The sequence below is a fragment of the Hypomesus transpacificus genome, chromosome 21 (assembly GCF_021917145.1).
Source record: "Hypomesus transpacificus isolate Combined female chromosome 21, fHypTra1, whole genome shotgun sequence".
Lineage (NCBI taxonomy): Eukaryota > Metazoa > Chordata > Actinopteri > Osmeriformes > Osmeridae > Hypomesus > Hypomesus transpacificus.
Window position 1 is genome coordinate 603,688 of NC_061080.1, and position 15,784 is coordinate 619,471.

At 48.2% G+C, this 15,784-nt stretch overlaps 1 protein-coding gene across 1 annotated transcript in view; it reads left to right on the top strand.

The window, feature by feature from the left end:
* Positions 1–15,784, top strand: part of LOC124483698 (VPS10 domain-containing receptor SorCS1-like) — a 79,777-nt gene that overhangs the window by 51,340 nt on the left and 12,653 nt on the right. The window contains exons 4-13 of the mRNA XM_047044243.1: positions 3,759–3,832; positions 5,473–5,537; positions 6,732–6,850; positions 7,068–7,157; positions 8,550–8,729; positions 10,276–10,422; positions 11,769–11,871; positions 13,426–13,502; positions 14,530–14,621; positions 15,226–15,333. Coding sequence (XP_046900199.1) covers positions 3,759–3,832; positions 5,473–5,537; positions 6,732–6,850; positions 7,068–7,157; positions 8,550–8,729; positions 10,276–10,422; positions 11,769–11,871; positions 13,426–13,502; positions 14,530–14,621; positions 15,226–15,333 — 1,055 coding nt within the window. The remainder of the gene's footprint in view (positions 1–3,758; positions 3,833–5,472; positions 5,538–6,731; positions 6,851–7,067; positions 7,158–8,549; positions 8,730–10,275; positions 10,423–11,768; positions 11,872–13,425; positions 13,503–14,529; positions 14,622–15,225; positions 15,334–15,784) is intronic.

The following is a 15,784-nucleotide window of genomic DNA, read 5'->3' on the forward strand; positions in this document are numbered from 1 at the left end:
ATAGACGTACACACATACACACACATAAATAGACACACAGACACACATGCACACATTGACACAGACACACACACGCACACAGACACACACACGCACACACACACACACACACAGACCCCTCGCAGCACGCACAAACACATGGCTGTGAACATGAACGAACAATGCCATGAACGCGGACCCCCACACTGACTCATATCAACACACCCAGACCGTAGCCCCAGGAACACACTGACAGTACATGCTTACACACTGGCCCTCCAGAGTGGGCCCGTCACACGTGAAGGCCACGAACACACACACACACACACACGAACACACACTTCCTCACAAGTGTCTGTGCTGAGGGAGGCCCTCAGTGTCTTGGCCTCTGTCACACAGCAGAAGGAGCCAGGCACTGAGGGCGCTGGGGTGTGAGAGAGGGTGACGCTGCGAGGCTACACTTCGACTCACGGTGGGGGGGGGGGGGGGGGGGGGTGTTTGTGAGGGGGTGTTTCTGTGTTTGTGTGTGTGTGTATGGCTGTGGGAGAGGGAGAGAGAGGGAGAGAGTAAGAGGGCTAAAGTGAGACAGACTAAACGGAGTAAGTGAATAGCATAATTTAATGTTTAAATCAAGTGTTCTCATTGGCCTTCAATTCAAAGTGAGTGGTGTACACAAAGAACCGTGTTCAACAGGCAAAGTCGACTACACTCCAAACTTGTAACTTTTTGCCCTTTTCAAACAACCACCGTTTACATGGCTGACACTTGGGGAATTTGAAGTACAGGTCAATGAATCTTTCAGCACAAACCCCTGAACCTTGAACTGCAATTTTCTCCCAAAATATTATAGTGATGCAAACACCACCAGTGCGGAAGGACAATATAACGGTTACAAACACCTTCCAATTCTTCCACATCCTTCCCCTCTTCTCTGTCACAGTAATCCAATGCAAAAGAGATTTAACTGCACATTTTGTCGATTGTTCTCTGAAAAAACAATGTGCACAGGTTTTTCATAACAAACCAGGCAAAGGTATTTGTTTAGGTCGAAGGCAATTTCGATTTTTATGATTTGAACCCAGCTGAGCGAGGATATGAGCCCAAACCGCCACGTCGAGACCTCAGCCTGCCTGGTACACACACTTATCCCCCCCCCCCCCCCCACACGCACACACACACTTATCCCCCCCCCCCACACACACACACACACACAGACACACACACACACACAAACAAACACAGGTGTATGTTCAGTATATCCTTGTGTTGTCATGTTTTTCCTATTAAAATCCGTCTGTGTTTAAGCCATGTTAGTAACTGAACTTACATTTTCCATCTGTCCACCCCTTGTAGCTAGTGTAGGTAGCAAACTGACTTCTTCCGCATGACCTTTAAACAAGGAGCCTTTGTGTTTCTCCAAATATTTCAACATTGTGGACATTTGATCATGAATTGAGACTTGATCAATTGAAATGTACAGGTCATAAACTACCCCGGCTGAGAGGACCAGAAGCACACTATTGACCCAGAACTTGGACCCTCTTTACTATGTGGCAGAGGAGGACGCAATGATAACATAAGAGGGATATATTCCTGTGAGCTTCAGACACTGGGATGTATTGCCATTTTGAGAATGGGCAATAAGCATTCATAAAATGCTTTCCTTGCACCCGTGCCCATTAGGGGCTAACGCTTCATCTAAGATGAATTATGAAACTGATTCTTGTTATTTTTTTACTCCTGAGGCAAGGAGTTGGAAATAAATATCTCTGGAGATTCTGGTAAGTTCTAAAATGCACCTGGCCATGAAACACTAGGGAAACTGTAATATAGAGTATTCACTTATGTTGGCGACCCCCCCCTCACCTCTCTCTCTTTCTCTCTGTTGCTCGCTCACACATACACATACACACCCCCCACACACACACAGTATATTCAACACACATACACACACACTTACTATCTTGGCTTCTCCTGTATCTCCCTCTCTCTCATTTTCTTGTCCTTGCCTCCAGTCCCGTCTCCCTCCCTCTCCCTACCGCTATTTCCTCCACCCCTCCAAGCCACTCTTCTGCATTCGTAGATTGAGAGACCCCGTAGGGCAGAGCAGTACGTATTTCAGGGTAGAACTCTTGTCTGCCTCACTCCCCTCCTCTCTCCACCCCCCCCCCCCACTTCTCTCCCTCTGTACCCTCCCTATCTCTCCCTCTCCTATTTTCACTATCTCTCTCATTCGCTCTACCCTCTCTTTCTCTCTACCCTCCCTATCTCTCCCTCTCCTATTTTCTCTATCTTTCCCATTCTTCTCCTTTACCCTCTCACATTCTGTACTGTATCCCCCCCCCCCCCCCTCCCACAGTGCCTTGGCCCGGCTAAGTGCTAACCCTGTGTTGGTGGGAGTTGATTAGTCAAAGTGATTTGCTACCTCAGTCTGCTCTCTGCAGCCCAGCTCCAGAGCCATATCTCAGCACACTCACTGTTTCCTCACCCACGCCTGACATGGAAATATATGAGCCGTATTCAGCTGCCCAAACTATATCCTTGCTCCATGCTCTTGGCTACAACCTTTTATACTGTGTTCTATCGCGGGGAATAGGCTCTAGGCAGCAAAAGCTTTGCATGTGAAATTTATAAGTTAGGTTTGTGTTGTCGTGACACCTAATAGACCTATACAGACAATATTCTGCCACGGAAAGCCTGTATGCTTGCTCGTTATTTCAGCTGAAATGGACACTACTGCCGTTTTGTTTGTGTTTAATTTAGCTAATCTGACTAAATAATATCAGGCATTTATTAATAGAGAGAGTCTACAGCTGCTGCCCAAGGATTTGACTTCACCCTTCAGGAAAACGTAAATAAACACAGAAAATAAACTAATATAAACAAGCGGCATCCCAATTTAGTTAGTAGCTAATATAATAATGTTTACTTTCTCTGCATGGCCACTCATGTTTAAAATGGGAAAAGGTCCAAACGAAAACATTGAAACTGGATTCACGCCTCATTAGATACCTGCCTGTAAATCAAGAGTCATTTGCCCTTGCAGGGATAAAAAAAAAAAGCAATCAATCAAATAAGCACCCCGACAAGTTTCTCACCCTTTTGGGCAAAAAACAGTCAATAAAGTATATAAGCCCCAAAGAACTACAAACACAGACTGTATCACTTGTTCCACTGTATCAAATTGGAAAAACAAAACAGTGAAGAGAAATCCGGGTAAATCTGAAACGCAGAAAAAAAGAAAAGAAGCCATTTCACGTTTTTCAAAGATTACTCTGTCGTGCGGTGAAATCCCCCCCCCTCACCCCAACCCCTAAATGAGACTTCTTCTGTTCCCATATCAAATCCTCCCTGTAACCATCTCGAGGTTAGCATCGGGAGATTGTGATATCTCAGCAGCTTGCTGATGCGCTGTGCTGACTAGCCAACAATGGCTTTGTGTGGACCACCCGCGGCGTGTTCCTCCCCTGCTGTGTCTGTCCGCCCCCCCCCTCCCTCCCTCCACCCCCCCCCATCCCCCCCTCACACCCTCGCTCCTTAGCTCTGGGTTCTTGTTAGCGCGCGGAGCGTGCCTCCAACTGCGATGACACCGCTCAGCCTCCGTAATCTCCTTTACCGTTTCATGATGAACCACCACTCTTGCTTGTGTGCGTTGGAAGAGGGGGGGGTTTATTTGTGATGGAGAGACGGAAGAGGGAGGGTTCACCGGACGTATTGACATCATTACCACACGGTAAAACAAAGATGACCAGGTCTAATTGTTGACTCTTCTTCCACAGCTCTACAGCTCAGTGGAGTTTGGAAGAAGATGGCAACTGGTGCACGAGAAAGTGGCTCCCAACCGATTCTACTGGTAAGCAAAATCACTGTCAGACAGCAGGACAAAGATCTAGACTACGGATCTACATTGTTTTATCCACCGCTACACTTGCATCTGTGCCACCCTTAATCCAACAGCAGTCCGGCTTGTTGCGTGTGTAATGAGTCAGCTTTAAACGTTTCCATTTCATCAAAGGGTTTTTCTCCCAAAGCCTTTCATGTTTCTGGAGTCTCTCCATCCCTGTTCTAACTTAGACCCAACAGTAGACAGTGGAGCGTCCGCGGTTCTGCTTTGGTCTCCTCTGTACCTGGGTGTCCGCTCCTGCTCCCTTTCCAGACCATTCCTGAGTTTTCTTTTCTTTTTTTTACATCACTTCCTTTAATTATGATATCACTTCCTCGTTTTCAAGCCCCCAAAAAATATTTTCATCTTCAAACTACTCTGGAAAGATGTTAAAACAATAACAAGCTGGGGCAGTCAGGAGTGATGGTTGCTACGGTTCCGCGGAGGATTCTAGAAGGCTGTTCCGGAACCTTGAAGACTTGGCACAGGGGGCGTCCACCAGGTACTAAGGGCTGTAGAAGGATCCGGAAGGCCGAAGGCCCATCTGGACCTGACTCTCGAAACTGAACGAAGACGTCATGTCATGAGATGGCTTATATTACTCCTGTCAACCCGGCAATTACCTTCTGCAACCAGAAAGCCAGAGATAGGGGTTATTTATTCCTCCTGTACCCTGAAACGTACGATGCTGTCATGTGTTTTATTATCATGCTCCTCTCACCTGGATTAGTGAACGAAAAACGAAGAAGCTTGTAATGAGAGAGATGAAGGGACAGAAAAGTAGGTCATTACACTCGGAGCTCCGTTTTATCATGGAAATTACCAATACTGCCAATAACTGTCATAATTAAGGCTGTAGGCTCTCACTGCTTGGTGCTTATCCTTCGCCATCTCCTCTGATTCCCAAGTCCTTTTTATACATTTTTCATGGCGTTATAATTAAATGCCCGCTCGCTGCTCCTGCCGGCTTCTGCGGGCGAGCGTATCAATGACTTTCCCCCTCCGCTCCCTAACGATGTCAGGATACACGGCCGGCAATCTGTTGGAAAACGGGGTGAAAAGAAGTGGAAGCTTTCTGCTTCGTGAGGTCCGGGGGCCCCTTGAAAACGGCATTACAGGGAGTCAGGTGGCTGAGCGGTTAGGGATTTGGGCTCGTAATCAGAAGGTTACCGGTTTGATATCCGGCTGTGCCAATGACGTTGTGTCCTTGGGCTAGGCACTTCACCCTACTTGCCTCGGGGGAATGTCCCTGTATTAACTTTAAGTCACTCTGGATAAGAGAGTCTGCTGACTGACGAATGTAAATTACAATCAGACTACAGGCGCCCACGCGCCACACCTGTTGCCGCATCTTCACTCGAAGGCGCAGACAGGAAAGGAAGAGGAAGGGATTAGTCTCAGGCCCAGGATGATGTTTACCACGTTTTTCACGACGGTCGTCGTCGCTACACAATGTGCAAGGGATTTATCTGGTACCGTAGCAAGCAATCTCCCTGATGAGAGTACAGGGGTACTAGATACCGTGGCCCTGTCCCCGCTCTCTACGTCCTTCCCCGGGCAGGACAGAGGGCGGCTTATCAACGTCTGAAAACCCATTTGTCTCCTCACAGGTCGAAAATCGGTTTGGACAAAGAACCCGGGTTGATCCACCTGGAAACCAGCATATCTGAAGGACGTGAGTAATTGATTTCCTCAATTTTCAGCTCAAGTCGTTTCCCCCCCCCCCCGTAACTTTACGCCAAACTAAAAAGCGGGAGGAGAGGATCGGAGGAGTGTCGAAAGGGGACAAAGGGTGACGATTGAGGAAAAGTAATGCATACATTAGAATGTCTTTAAGAAGCGATTGACTTTCCTGATGCTCCCGAACGTCCTGAATGATAACGAGAAGCACTGACAGGTTTTGTCTCGCAGGACAGTTTCGTACATTTGATGCGGACACACATTTCCATGAACTGTCCCAATGAAAACACCTCAATTTTGCTTATATTCCCGATTAAAAACACAGGCCACGATGTATGATAATGATGTCGCTATATAACAACATTAATGAATAATATATAATACATTGATGTTAATAGATATTTAGCCATATATTACGTGTGGAGCCAATACCAGCAGCAGTATTTCTCTGCTTACATCTGACCCTGACCTCCCCTCCAAGTATCTATCGAACGTGACAGCTGTACAAACCCCTCTAAGCTTCAGGAGAAATGTTTTTTGAAAAAAAAAAAAAAGATTTTCCTCACCATCCATATATCTCCCAGATGGAACACACTCTTAGACGAGGAGGGTGGCCGGTGCCGGGGGGTTGGAGGGAGGTGGAGGGGTTGGGGGCCCCTCCCCTCCCTGCCGCAAACCCAGTTAGCGGCAGCCGCAGAGACCCCCCGGTGACACGGTCTTCCCCCCTGGAAGGCCATCTCTATTGATCATGTGCATGTGGATGGGGACAGACGGGCCGTTAGCGGAGGCTAACTCACACCGACAACCTCTCCCTCCGCAACGCGATTGAAGGCAAAGAAAGCAATTGGCCTCTGTGGTCCTGCCTCCCTGTGCCCCCCCCCCCCCTCCCCCCTCCATCCACTCCGCTCGGCTCTGACGCAAGGGACACTTTATTGATGCTGTTAATACGAGGGGCAGATGGAAGCTTGGTGAAGGCTGCCCTTCTCTCTGGCACCTAATACTATCCCTGGCTGTGTGCATGTGTGTACGAGTGTCTGCTAGCGCACCTTATTTCGACGGCCCTCAAATACATATTTTTACCTGTGCTGGTGTGGGTGGGTTTGTGTGGTAATTTGATTGCGTGTGTACCCCCGGTTTGTGTGTATATACATGTGTGTGTGTGTATATATCTCTGTGTTTTTGTCTACAGTGGCGCTGTACGTCACCTGCAAGTTGCAGAACTGCACCAATGCCAACAAGGGCAAGCCTTTTCCTGGATACATCGACCCCAACTCCCTGGTGGTGCAGGATGAATACGTGTTTGTCCAGGTAGGACGTCCGGTCAGACGGCCGCACAATAGCACTGTCTGCCTCTGACACGACAATCAGGAATATCTCAAGATCTCTGTGAGGAGGAATTTGTCACCGCCTTTGTGCAGAGAGTTATTTCCTTGTGTCGGAGACTGATATGTGTTAATGTCGTGTCTGACGCCGCACTGAAGGTGTAATAATGTGTTTCTGTTGAACGGTTTACGTGACTGCGCAGGTATCCACTGGTGGGCGTGTGATCTACTACGTGTCAGCCAAGAGAGACGTGTTCACGCCAATGAAATTGCCCAAGTACACTTTGCCTAAGGTAACCCCCTGACCTGGGAGAATAAACTTAGTGTAAAACAAAGAAAGAAAGAAAAGGAAAGGTCTTTCCAACTTTGTCATGTATTTGTATGAATTAACTATTACATCATCTACCAACCATTCCTGAACCTAGTAGTCATTATAGATACATGTGTTTTAGAATGTATGTTTTCAAACAACCGTAATTTTCGGACTATAACACATCATTCAATTTAGCTGCTGCGGCTTAGATAACGGTGCGCCTTATAGTCCGAAAATGACGGTACTGTATGTTAATAAGCAAGCCAAGTCATCTAAGTACCATACGGTATTTGTACGAAGTGTCAGAGAGTCTGCTCTAGGAATAGGAACCCAAGCTGTCTCTGCATGCAGAGCTCTGTGTTCTGTGTGTGAGGGACACATGGTCAGGAACAGCTCACTGCGGCTCACAGCATTGTTATGCCAAGCAGGCCTTTACTGAGTGTGTGCCCAAGTGTGTTGGTTGGTGTGTGTGCTCAAGTACGTGTGAGTGGGTAGGTTTGTGTGACTGTGCGTGCGCAACTATGTGCGAGTGCAAGTCAGTGTGTGTGTATGTGCACACACTCCTTCACTCGTGACCCCTTCGTGTCACTTTCCTAGTTGTCAAATTAAACATGTTTTATTCAATCAAGCCCCGGGCTGCCTGCTTGCTCACGCAAGGTGTGTTATTGGCACAGCCAGAGGTAGATGAGGCCCCGCTACCAACGAGTGTGAACCTTCCTGTGTTAGCTGCTGTTAACTCTGCCCCAACAAGCTCAGTTTAAAGGTAATAAGAGAGGCTATCTGTTTGGTGGCATAGCAAAGGTAAATTATGCATTTCTGATGCTGATTATGAATAGGAATGAGCCCAGTAGGGGGGGGGGGGGGGGGGGGGGGGGGGGGGGGGGGGGGGGGGGGGGGGGGGGGGGGGCTTCGAGAAATGGGAAGCGACTAAGACCACAACTGCATCTCTTGTGGAATAACTTGCTTGTCTTGTTTGCATGCATTACCGTTCCCCACTCTTTGATTGTTAGGTGGAAATCAAATAATTCTGAATGTCAGTGTATTTACTGTTAATCAAGGGAGAGGTTGCTGTAGATTAGACAATCATTTCTTTTTGAGTTATTTGGAGTATTGGCTGAATTATTCAAAACCTCCAAAAGTCAGATATTACAGAGCAAACAACACCACAACAAAAGATAGGCGACTCTCTTGATCAACCGTGTGATCAACTTGGGAATGGGTTCAACTACTGTAACACCTTGCGGTCATCCTCACAAAAACATCAGTCACCAAGAATTCATTGAATTGTCGTCATCATTTTGTTTAACCCCCAAAACATTTGATTCCACCGAACGTCGAGCCAATCCTCCGCCCTTGTGCCTGTGTCACCCAGGACCTGCATGTGATCAGCACCGACGAAAACCGCGTGGTGGCAGCGGTCCAGGAGTGGAACCAGAACGAGACCTACAACCTGTACGTGTCGGAGACGGCCGGCGTGTTCTACACCCTGGCCCTGGAGAACGTGGTCAGCAGCATGGGACCGGAGGGGAACGTCATGGTGGACCTCTACGAGGTACACGCTGCTGGGAGACACACAGGGTCTGGACTGGTCTGTTCTGGTCTGCACTGGCCTGGTCTGGACTGGTCTGTTCTGGTCTGCACTGGTCTGGCCTGGTCTGGACTGGTCTGTTCTGGTCTGCACTGGTCTGGACTGGTCTGTTCTGGTCTGGACTGGTCTGGTCTGGCCTGGTCTGCACTGGCCTGGTCTGGACTGGTCTGTTCTGGTCTGGACTGGTCTGTTCTGGTCTGGTCTGGCCTGGTCTGGACTGGTCTGCACTGGCCTGGTCTGGACTGGTCTGTTCTGTTCTGGTCTGCACTGGCCTGGTCTGGTCTGCACAGGTCTGGACTGTTCTTGACTGCTCTTGGCCAACATGTCGTTCCTTTACATCAGCTGTCGTCAGTAAAAAGCCTGTATGAGGTGCCCGTAATCAAATTCCATTGAATTCCAAAGAGGCCGCAGATGGAATCCAGTCGTAGACTCCAACCTCAAAGTATCCCGTCCTGATGCATGATTCCCTATGAAGCTCCCCTTGATAAAAACCTGCCAAGTACGTCTTTGTTTGGAAGGCAATCTCCCCTGGCTAGATTAGGCCTCTTGTATTGAGTTACACCAACCTGCGATCAATGTGTGAGCCAGAACAGAAAGCTCTCTGGTCATTTCAGAGACAAACTCCCCGAGAGCCCTCCTGTTGCCATGTTCCAAAAGGCACATTGCATGAATACGAAGCAGCCGCAATCTGCTGACGTACAGTAACACCGCAGCTCAGGGCCAGGGCTGAGCCGGGGGTATCGATTTTTTTATTTGTTTTTTAGGGTGGAAGATCGTTCCTTTTCTCAGATGAGTAAGTGCAGATGTTGGTAAGTAACCTGTGCTCCCCACCACGGCGTTAGGGAACTGCAGTCCATCTGTCAGGTTAGGTTACGGGAATCCACAAACTCCGTATGCGAGGAGAGAAATGAACCAACGTTGTATCGGGATCGTTGAAAGCCTCACGGATAAAGATATCTGCAACCTGAATAATTAAGGTGCACATGACAGCGCCCCAAACCACATCATTTGGCTTGCCGGGATGGAATCACATATTGTCATCTTGATTGGGGTTACCAACCCAAGACATTGCATATGCTAAAATCTTTGCCCCAAGGGGAGGATTGAGTATTTGGTCATTATCAAAGAGGAAAGGGAGCACTTCTTCATGTGTCAGAGCCTGATTCTGTGATCTCCATGTTCATTCCCAGTAAGCCCCCTGTGGATTGCGTCTGACTCATCGAGGACACGCACTGATTGCTTCAAATCTACACACAATCAATCATGTCTTGCTTAACTTGTTTAGGCTGTTTTTAGGGGGGAGTCGACGCCATTCCCTTAAGTGGGTTGTTTCCCCGTATTGCCTAAGGGTGTTTAATATTTCTCACAATATGCCTTAGTTCTACTTATTTGATGATATGAAAAGGGTAAATATTCCAATACGGTAAACGGAGTGTGCTTCTGTCTGTGATTAGTTATCGTTAGCGTCACGGGAGCACCACGTTGTCTGTGTTTTGGTGCGTATTCACAGGTGGCTGGGATTAAAGGGATGTTCCTGGCTAACAAGAAGGTGGAGAACCAGGTGAAGACCTTCATCACCTACAACAGAGGGAGGGACTGGAGGCTGCTGGAGGCCCCCAACACTGACCTCAGGGGAAACAGCCTCCACTGTGTACTGGTGAGAGAGTGTGTCTGTGTGTGTGCAAGTATGTGTCTATTTGTATGTGTGTGTGTATGTGTGTGCAGACTGGTGAAAGTCTCTGTGTCTGTATGGGTCCATTTGTAGGTGTGCTAGGACTGGTGAGTGTGCGTGTGTGTGTGTGTGCATGGACTGGTGAGAGTGTGTGCATGTGTTTGTGTGCCTGCGTGGTTGGTTTCAGATGACACGTGCAAAAGAGAAAAGCAAAAGTACTGAAAGTAGGAGAGAAGGGAGTGTGAGAGCCAGTGAGACAGGACAGACAGAGAGCAGACAGAGAGCACGCTCTCATCAAAGCCAGGCCTTGTCAGAAGTTGAGTGATCCCAACCACGGCGGCGGGTTGATCTCTCAGGAAGAGCGGCGCTCACTCGTCAGAGCTGAGCGCTCCCAGGCCTCTGCGTTAAAAGGTCAGCCGTCTTGATCCAGCCCAGTGGGCTGACCTCCCATTTAGACAGAGAGAAGTGTCAGTTGCCGGGAGACAGACACCTCCATTTTCCCCTTTTGTTTTCCAACAAACTCCACTTTCGAGCCGAAGGTCTGTGATGTTTATTGGGGTCGGGTGTGTTCCTTTGCTTTTTCCTTACTCCAAATGACTCTCACTCGAGTTAAGCAGGTTCCCGGAAAAACTGCTTTTAAGCAGTTTCCGAACAAATTCTACCCCTTCCTTGACTGCAGATTTGAAATGACAATAAAGTATAAACGGCTACAAAACATCCGGAAAAACAACTCAAGCAGTCAAGGATTCATTAGTAGACCAAATGTCTCCGGAGTAAACATCCAGGTAAATGAAAACAAATGATGTACTTGTGTTTGATGTTTGTCCTTCTGGTTTAGACCAACCCATGTCAACCCTTATCCAAGGAATGAGCAGACGGCATCCCTAAATACAACCCAAGAAGAATTACACTCTGATAAACTAATTACAGTAGTCCTACAGTCGAGGAGCTTGTCTCGGTCCTGTGTTATACATCATTTGTCAGGGAATATCTGACTTTTAATAAACCCTTAAACACCCCGTCACAACATTGCTTGCGCCACTGGCATTTGCCTGCGTTGTAATGAGTTTAGTGTCTGTAAAGGTTAGACTAATCAGAATTAATGGTTTGGCCGTGCCAGTCGGGAGGGTGTGGGAGTCTGTGTGTGTTGACGTTCCCGATAGACTGTATGATGGGGTGTCGGTTTGTTTGTGTTTGTGTTCTTGTAAACGCCGATGGTCTAATGAGCAAAAGCTGCTGCAGGCGGCGTGCACTGATCGCTTTCCTCACGTGTGTGTGTGTGTACGTGTGTACGTGCTTGTGTAAACGTGTGTGTATCTCTGTCCCCTCAGCCGTACTGCTCCCTTCACCTCCACCTCCACGTTTCTGCCAACCCCTACACGTCTGGGAACATCGCCAGTAAGGACTCTGCTCCTGGAATCATCATGGCTTCAGGTAGGTGGAGAAGGAGATGAAGTCGGTGGAAATACTCTAGTTTACTCACGACACTTGTTTGTTTTCACACCAACAACCTTTAGCTAAGCCTGCCTGAGTGGGTTTGAATGTTGAAGGTTAGGTTTGGAACGGTGAATGTCAGATCTTTTTTTTTTTCTCCAATTTAGCGTTCTTCCTTTATATTTATTTCCTGGATTGATTCCATGCGAAGCACCTGGCTTGCTTTCAGAGCTTGCCGTGTCCGACGTTGGCAGATGCCCATTGGTGCCATAGACATGTCTTCAGCCCAGACGAAAATGGGTCAAAGAGAGTCCCAAAGTGTAACTTCATCCATGTGTTGAACACAGATGGACTCGGCTAAGTGTGACCCTGGAGACTTGGAGTGGGAGCACAACATTTTAGAGAGCGTTTGTTACTCTCTCTCTCTCTCTTAAAGTGCCTTCTCCTATTCAAGTATGAGAACAGCTCAACTCAACTGACAGCTTAACTTCTTTGTACTATGCAGCGCATCGCTGTTAACGAGACAAACACGCGCACGCTTGACATGTGAAGAGATATGACATGTGGTCATATCTCCCAGACTGCGGGGGCGTCTTGTGTTTCTTGTTGTCTCCGCGTTCAGCCTCCCACGTCACCAGGCGGCTGCTCCACCCACAGGGGCAGCAGACAGGATGGCTGTGTCACCTCACGTTTGAGGAGAAACCCCCAAAAACACTGGAGTAGCACACCTACACACACACACACACATACACACGCGTGCACACACACACACAGTCGTACCCAGAACAACAGCCATCAAAACTGTTCCTTCTAGCAGCCTGACATTGCCCCTACTCAGGGGACGTTCGTCGCTCACGGTGCCTCAGCGGAGCAAAACCAGGAAGTGGGGGAAGGAGGATGAGACTATGGGGTCCCCTCGGTGACATGTCACCTGTGCTCTTCTTCCTCCATGTCAGGAAATAGGGCGGAACTCCATGTGACACTTCTCCTCAGACCTATGGAGTCACGGAAGGGACAAGTTGAACACAGAGGTTGGGCGTTGTGTACAATTTGTTGGCGGTCTTTGAGTCGTCATTTTTTAAGTTTTCAGATTTTTGGTTTCCTGACCACAAGCAGTCCTGAGTAGGACTGTTCTCGAGGCCCAAATCTTTTTATTTTCAGTAAATTTAACAAACATCTACATTTTAGTTTTTTGGTTGATGTTTTTTCGTGGCTAAACCATATGATCAGCTTTAGTCATTGCAGCAGTTTATTGTTAAACCCTGTCTTACTGATCCAATATAGTAATGCAGCATATGGTAAGAGTTTCCTTTCTACTCAATCTTGTTTGTCCTTCCCCAGAAACAATATGTCCTTCTATTCAAATCTAGCTCCTAATCTAATAAACGTTTATATTCCCAGTGTTAATCAAGGTGATTCAGAGAGCCGCGGCGATCTAGATACAAATCTGTTTCACCCTCAAGGAGACTTCTGTTCAGCCGCTTCTTTGGCATTCCACCTCAAACCATTAACCTCCCCCCCCCCCCCCCCTTCTCGCCTTCCCTCCCTCTCTAGGCTCCATCGGTGCAGAGCTGTCCACCAGCAACGTGAGCATGTTCATCACGTCTGACGCCGGAAACACCTGGAGACAGGTGAGCATCGCTGCAGCCTCCCCCCACAGCAGCCTCCCCACAAGCAGCCTCCCCCCACAGCAGCCTCCCCCCACAGCAGCCTCCCCACAAGCAGCCTCCCCCCACAGCAGCCTCCCCACAGCAGCCTCCCCCCACAGCAGCCTCCTCACAGCAGCCTCCCCACAGCAGCCTCCCCCCACAGAGCCGTCTATCCCAGACCGAGGAGGTTGGTGTGGCGAGGAGCGCTCGGCCCTCAGCCACACACACACAGGCCACTAGCCCTGCTGCAGCTGTTCACCCCGGGCCTCCGTTAGCTTCCGTTAGCTTCCGTTAGCTTCGTTGGTTTTCCTGAAGGTCACACACACACACACACACACACAGAGTTAAGCACCGAAGGACTGATATCACAATATGAATCAGAGAAACGGCACCAAGACAGCACTACATGGAGTTCTGAGCCTCACAGAAAGACAGAGACTCACCAGACAAATCAACCACCACCCCCCCCCTCCCACCTCTCCCCAGGCATAAAAAAGGAAAAAAATGATCTTCGCCCCATGCCAGTGTTTTTAGTGGAGGATAATCAGATGAGATCGGAGCAGTAATTTGATCCAGAGCCCCTCACGGTGCCTACAGGTTTCCTCCTCCTCGTCTGATAGCCCACTGCTTACATTTACTGGGCTGCTTTCTAATTAAACATGTAGATGGGAAATAATTAATCTAAAATTGATGTCACACACACCTCTGTACGATGCCTTTGTGTGTGTCGCTGTGTGTGTGTGTGTCTCTGTGTGTGTGTGTGTGTGGATGTATTATCAGGATATCGTCGTGCTGATTTGAGGCACAACTCATTTCAAGTGTTTGTGTGTTAGTCGTGTGTGTGTGTGTGTGTGTGTTAGTCGTGTGTGTGTGTGTGCGCATCTGTGGGTGTCTATCTGTGAGGATGGCTTTCATAAACATTAAAGTCCACTCCCAGTCAGAGCCGTCAAGGTAATGAGTGATGGAGCGGAAACCGCAGAGTTGCACCCATTCTTCTTCGCCTTCTTAGATCTTCGACGAGGAGTACGCTGTGCTCTACTTGGATCAAGGGGGGGCCCTAGTGGCAATACGACACACTCCACTTCCCATCAGGCACCTGTGGTGAGTCACTGACAGAGAAAAAAAAAGAGAGGTTGCTCATGTAACTTTTCCCCAAAAAATATTTGAAAGTAACAAAAAGAACGGAAATCAAGCCGTGCTCACTTACACACACGCACTAGCGCACACAAGCACTCACACAAACACAGATTTATACACACACTCACAGAGATTGATACACACACACACACTCACAGGCACATATTCACAGACGATATGAGCCGAATGAGTGTGTCAGAGTACACAGACTCATTATTGTAATTCAGACCCAGTGATGCGTTGGGTCTATTTCCCTCCTTTGACAATTGTCATTCAATTTCACCTTTCGTGTTTGAACTTGGCATTAGCTGTTTTTTTATTTATTTTTTTATTTTTTTTACATCTGCTGTTCACACATCGCATCGCCGCAGCTGAATATGAAACGGAGAGTTGTGAAGCAACTCAGATTAGCAATCGCGGCCGCGTGTGGCGCCGTGTTTGAGTTTTTCCGCCAGGCTCCAGGTTTGACTCGTCACGTCGGATATCTGCACAGTTTTAGAGGACCTAGGCTTCCTCTTTTTTTGCCTCTTTTTTTTCACCGTCGTGTTTTTTTGCCGATCCCTTGCAGGTTGAGCTTCGACGAGGGCCGGCAGTGGAGCAGATACAGCTTCACGTCGTCGCCGCTGTTCGTGGACGGGGTTCTGGGCGAGCCGGGGGAGGAGACGCTCATCATGACGTAAGATGACGAGGAAGTCTGGTTTTCCCCCTCCGTTAGTTTTCTTTTCACCGATGTCAGATAACGGGCGGGAGAAGAGAAGACAGGTGTTTGGTTTGTCACGTCACTGTGCATGTGTGAGAGAAATGTTTGGAGAATTCATCTAGATTCAACAGGCTTGACTGACCGCCCCCGTCCCCCCCCCCCCCGTCCCCCTTTAGTGAATAAAATAGATTTCTCCCAAGGTCTACCTAACATCAAAACTGTCTGTCTGGGGATTGCGATCACAGAAGATCAATGGGGCTCTAGCCGACGACAGTTGAGCTGTCCATTTGAAGAACATGAGAAAAAAGATCAAAAATAAAAGCTGAAAAGTCATTCTCTAACAAGAACTGAACTGTTATAACGGCATATAAAAGCATGCAGCTTAAACCACGGTTTTCGGGACACATCGAGTTGGACATCAAGACAA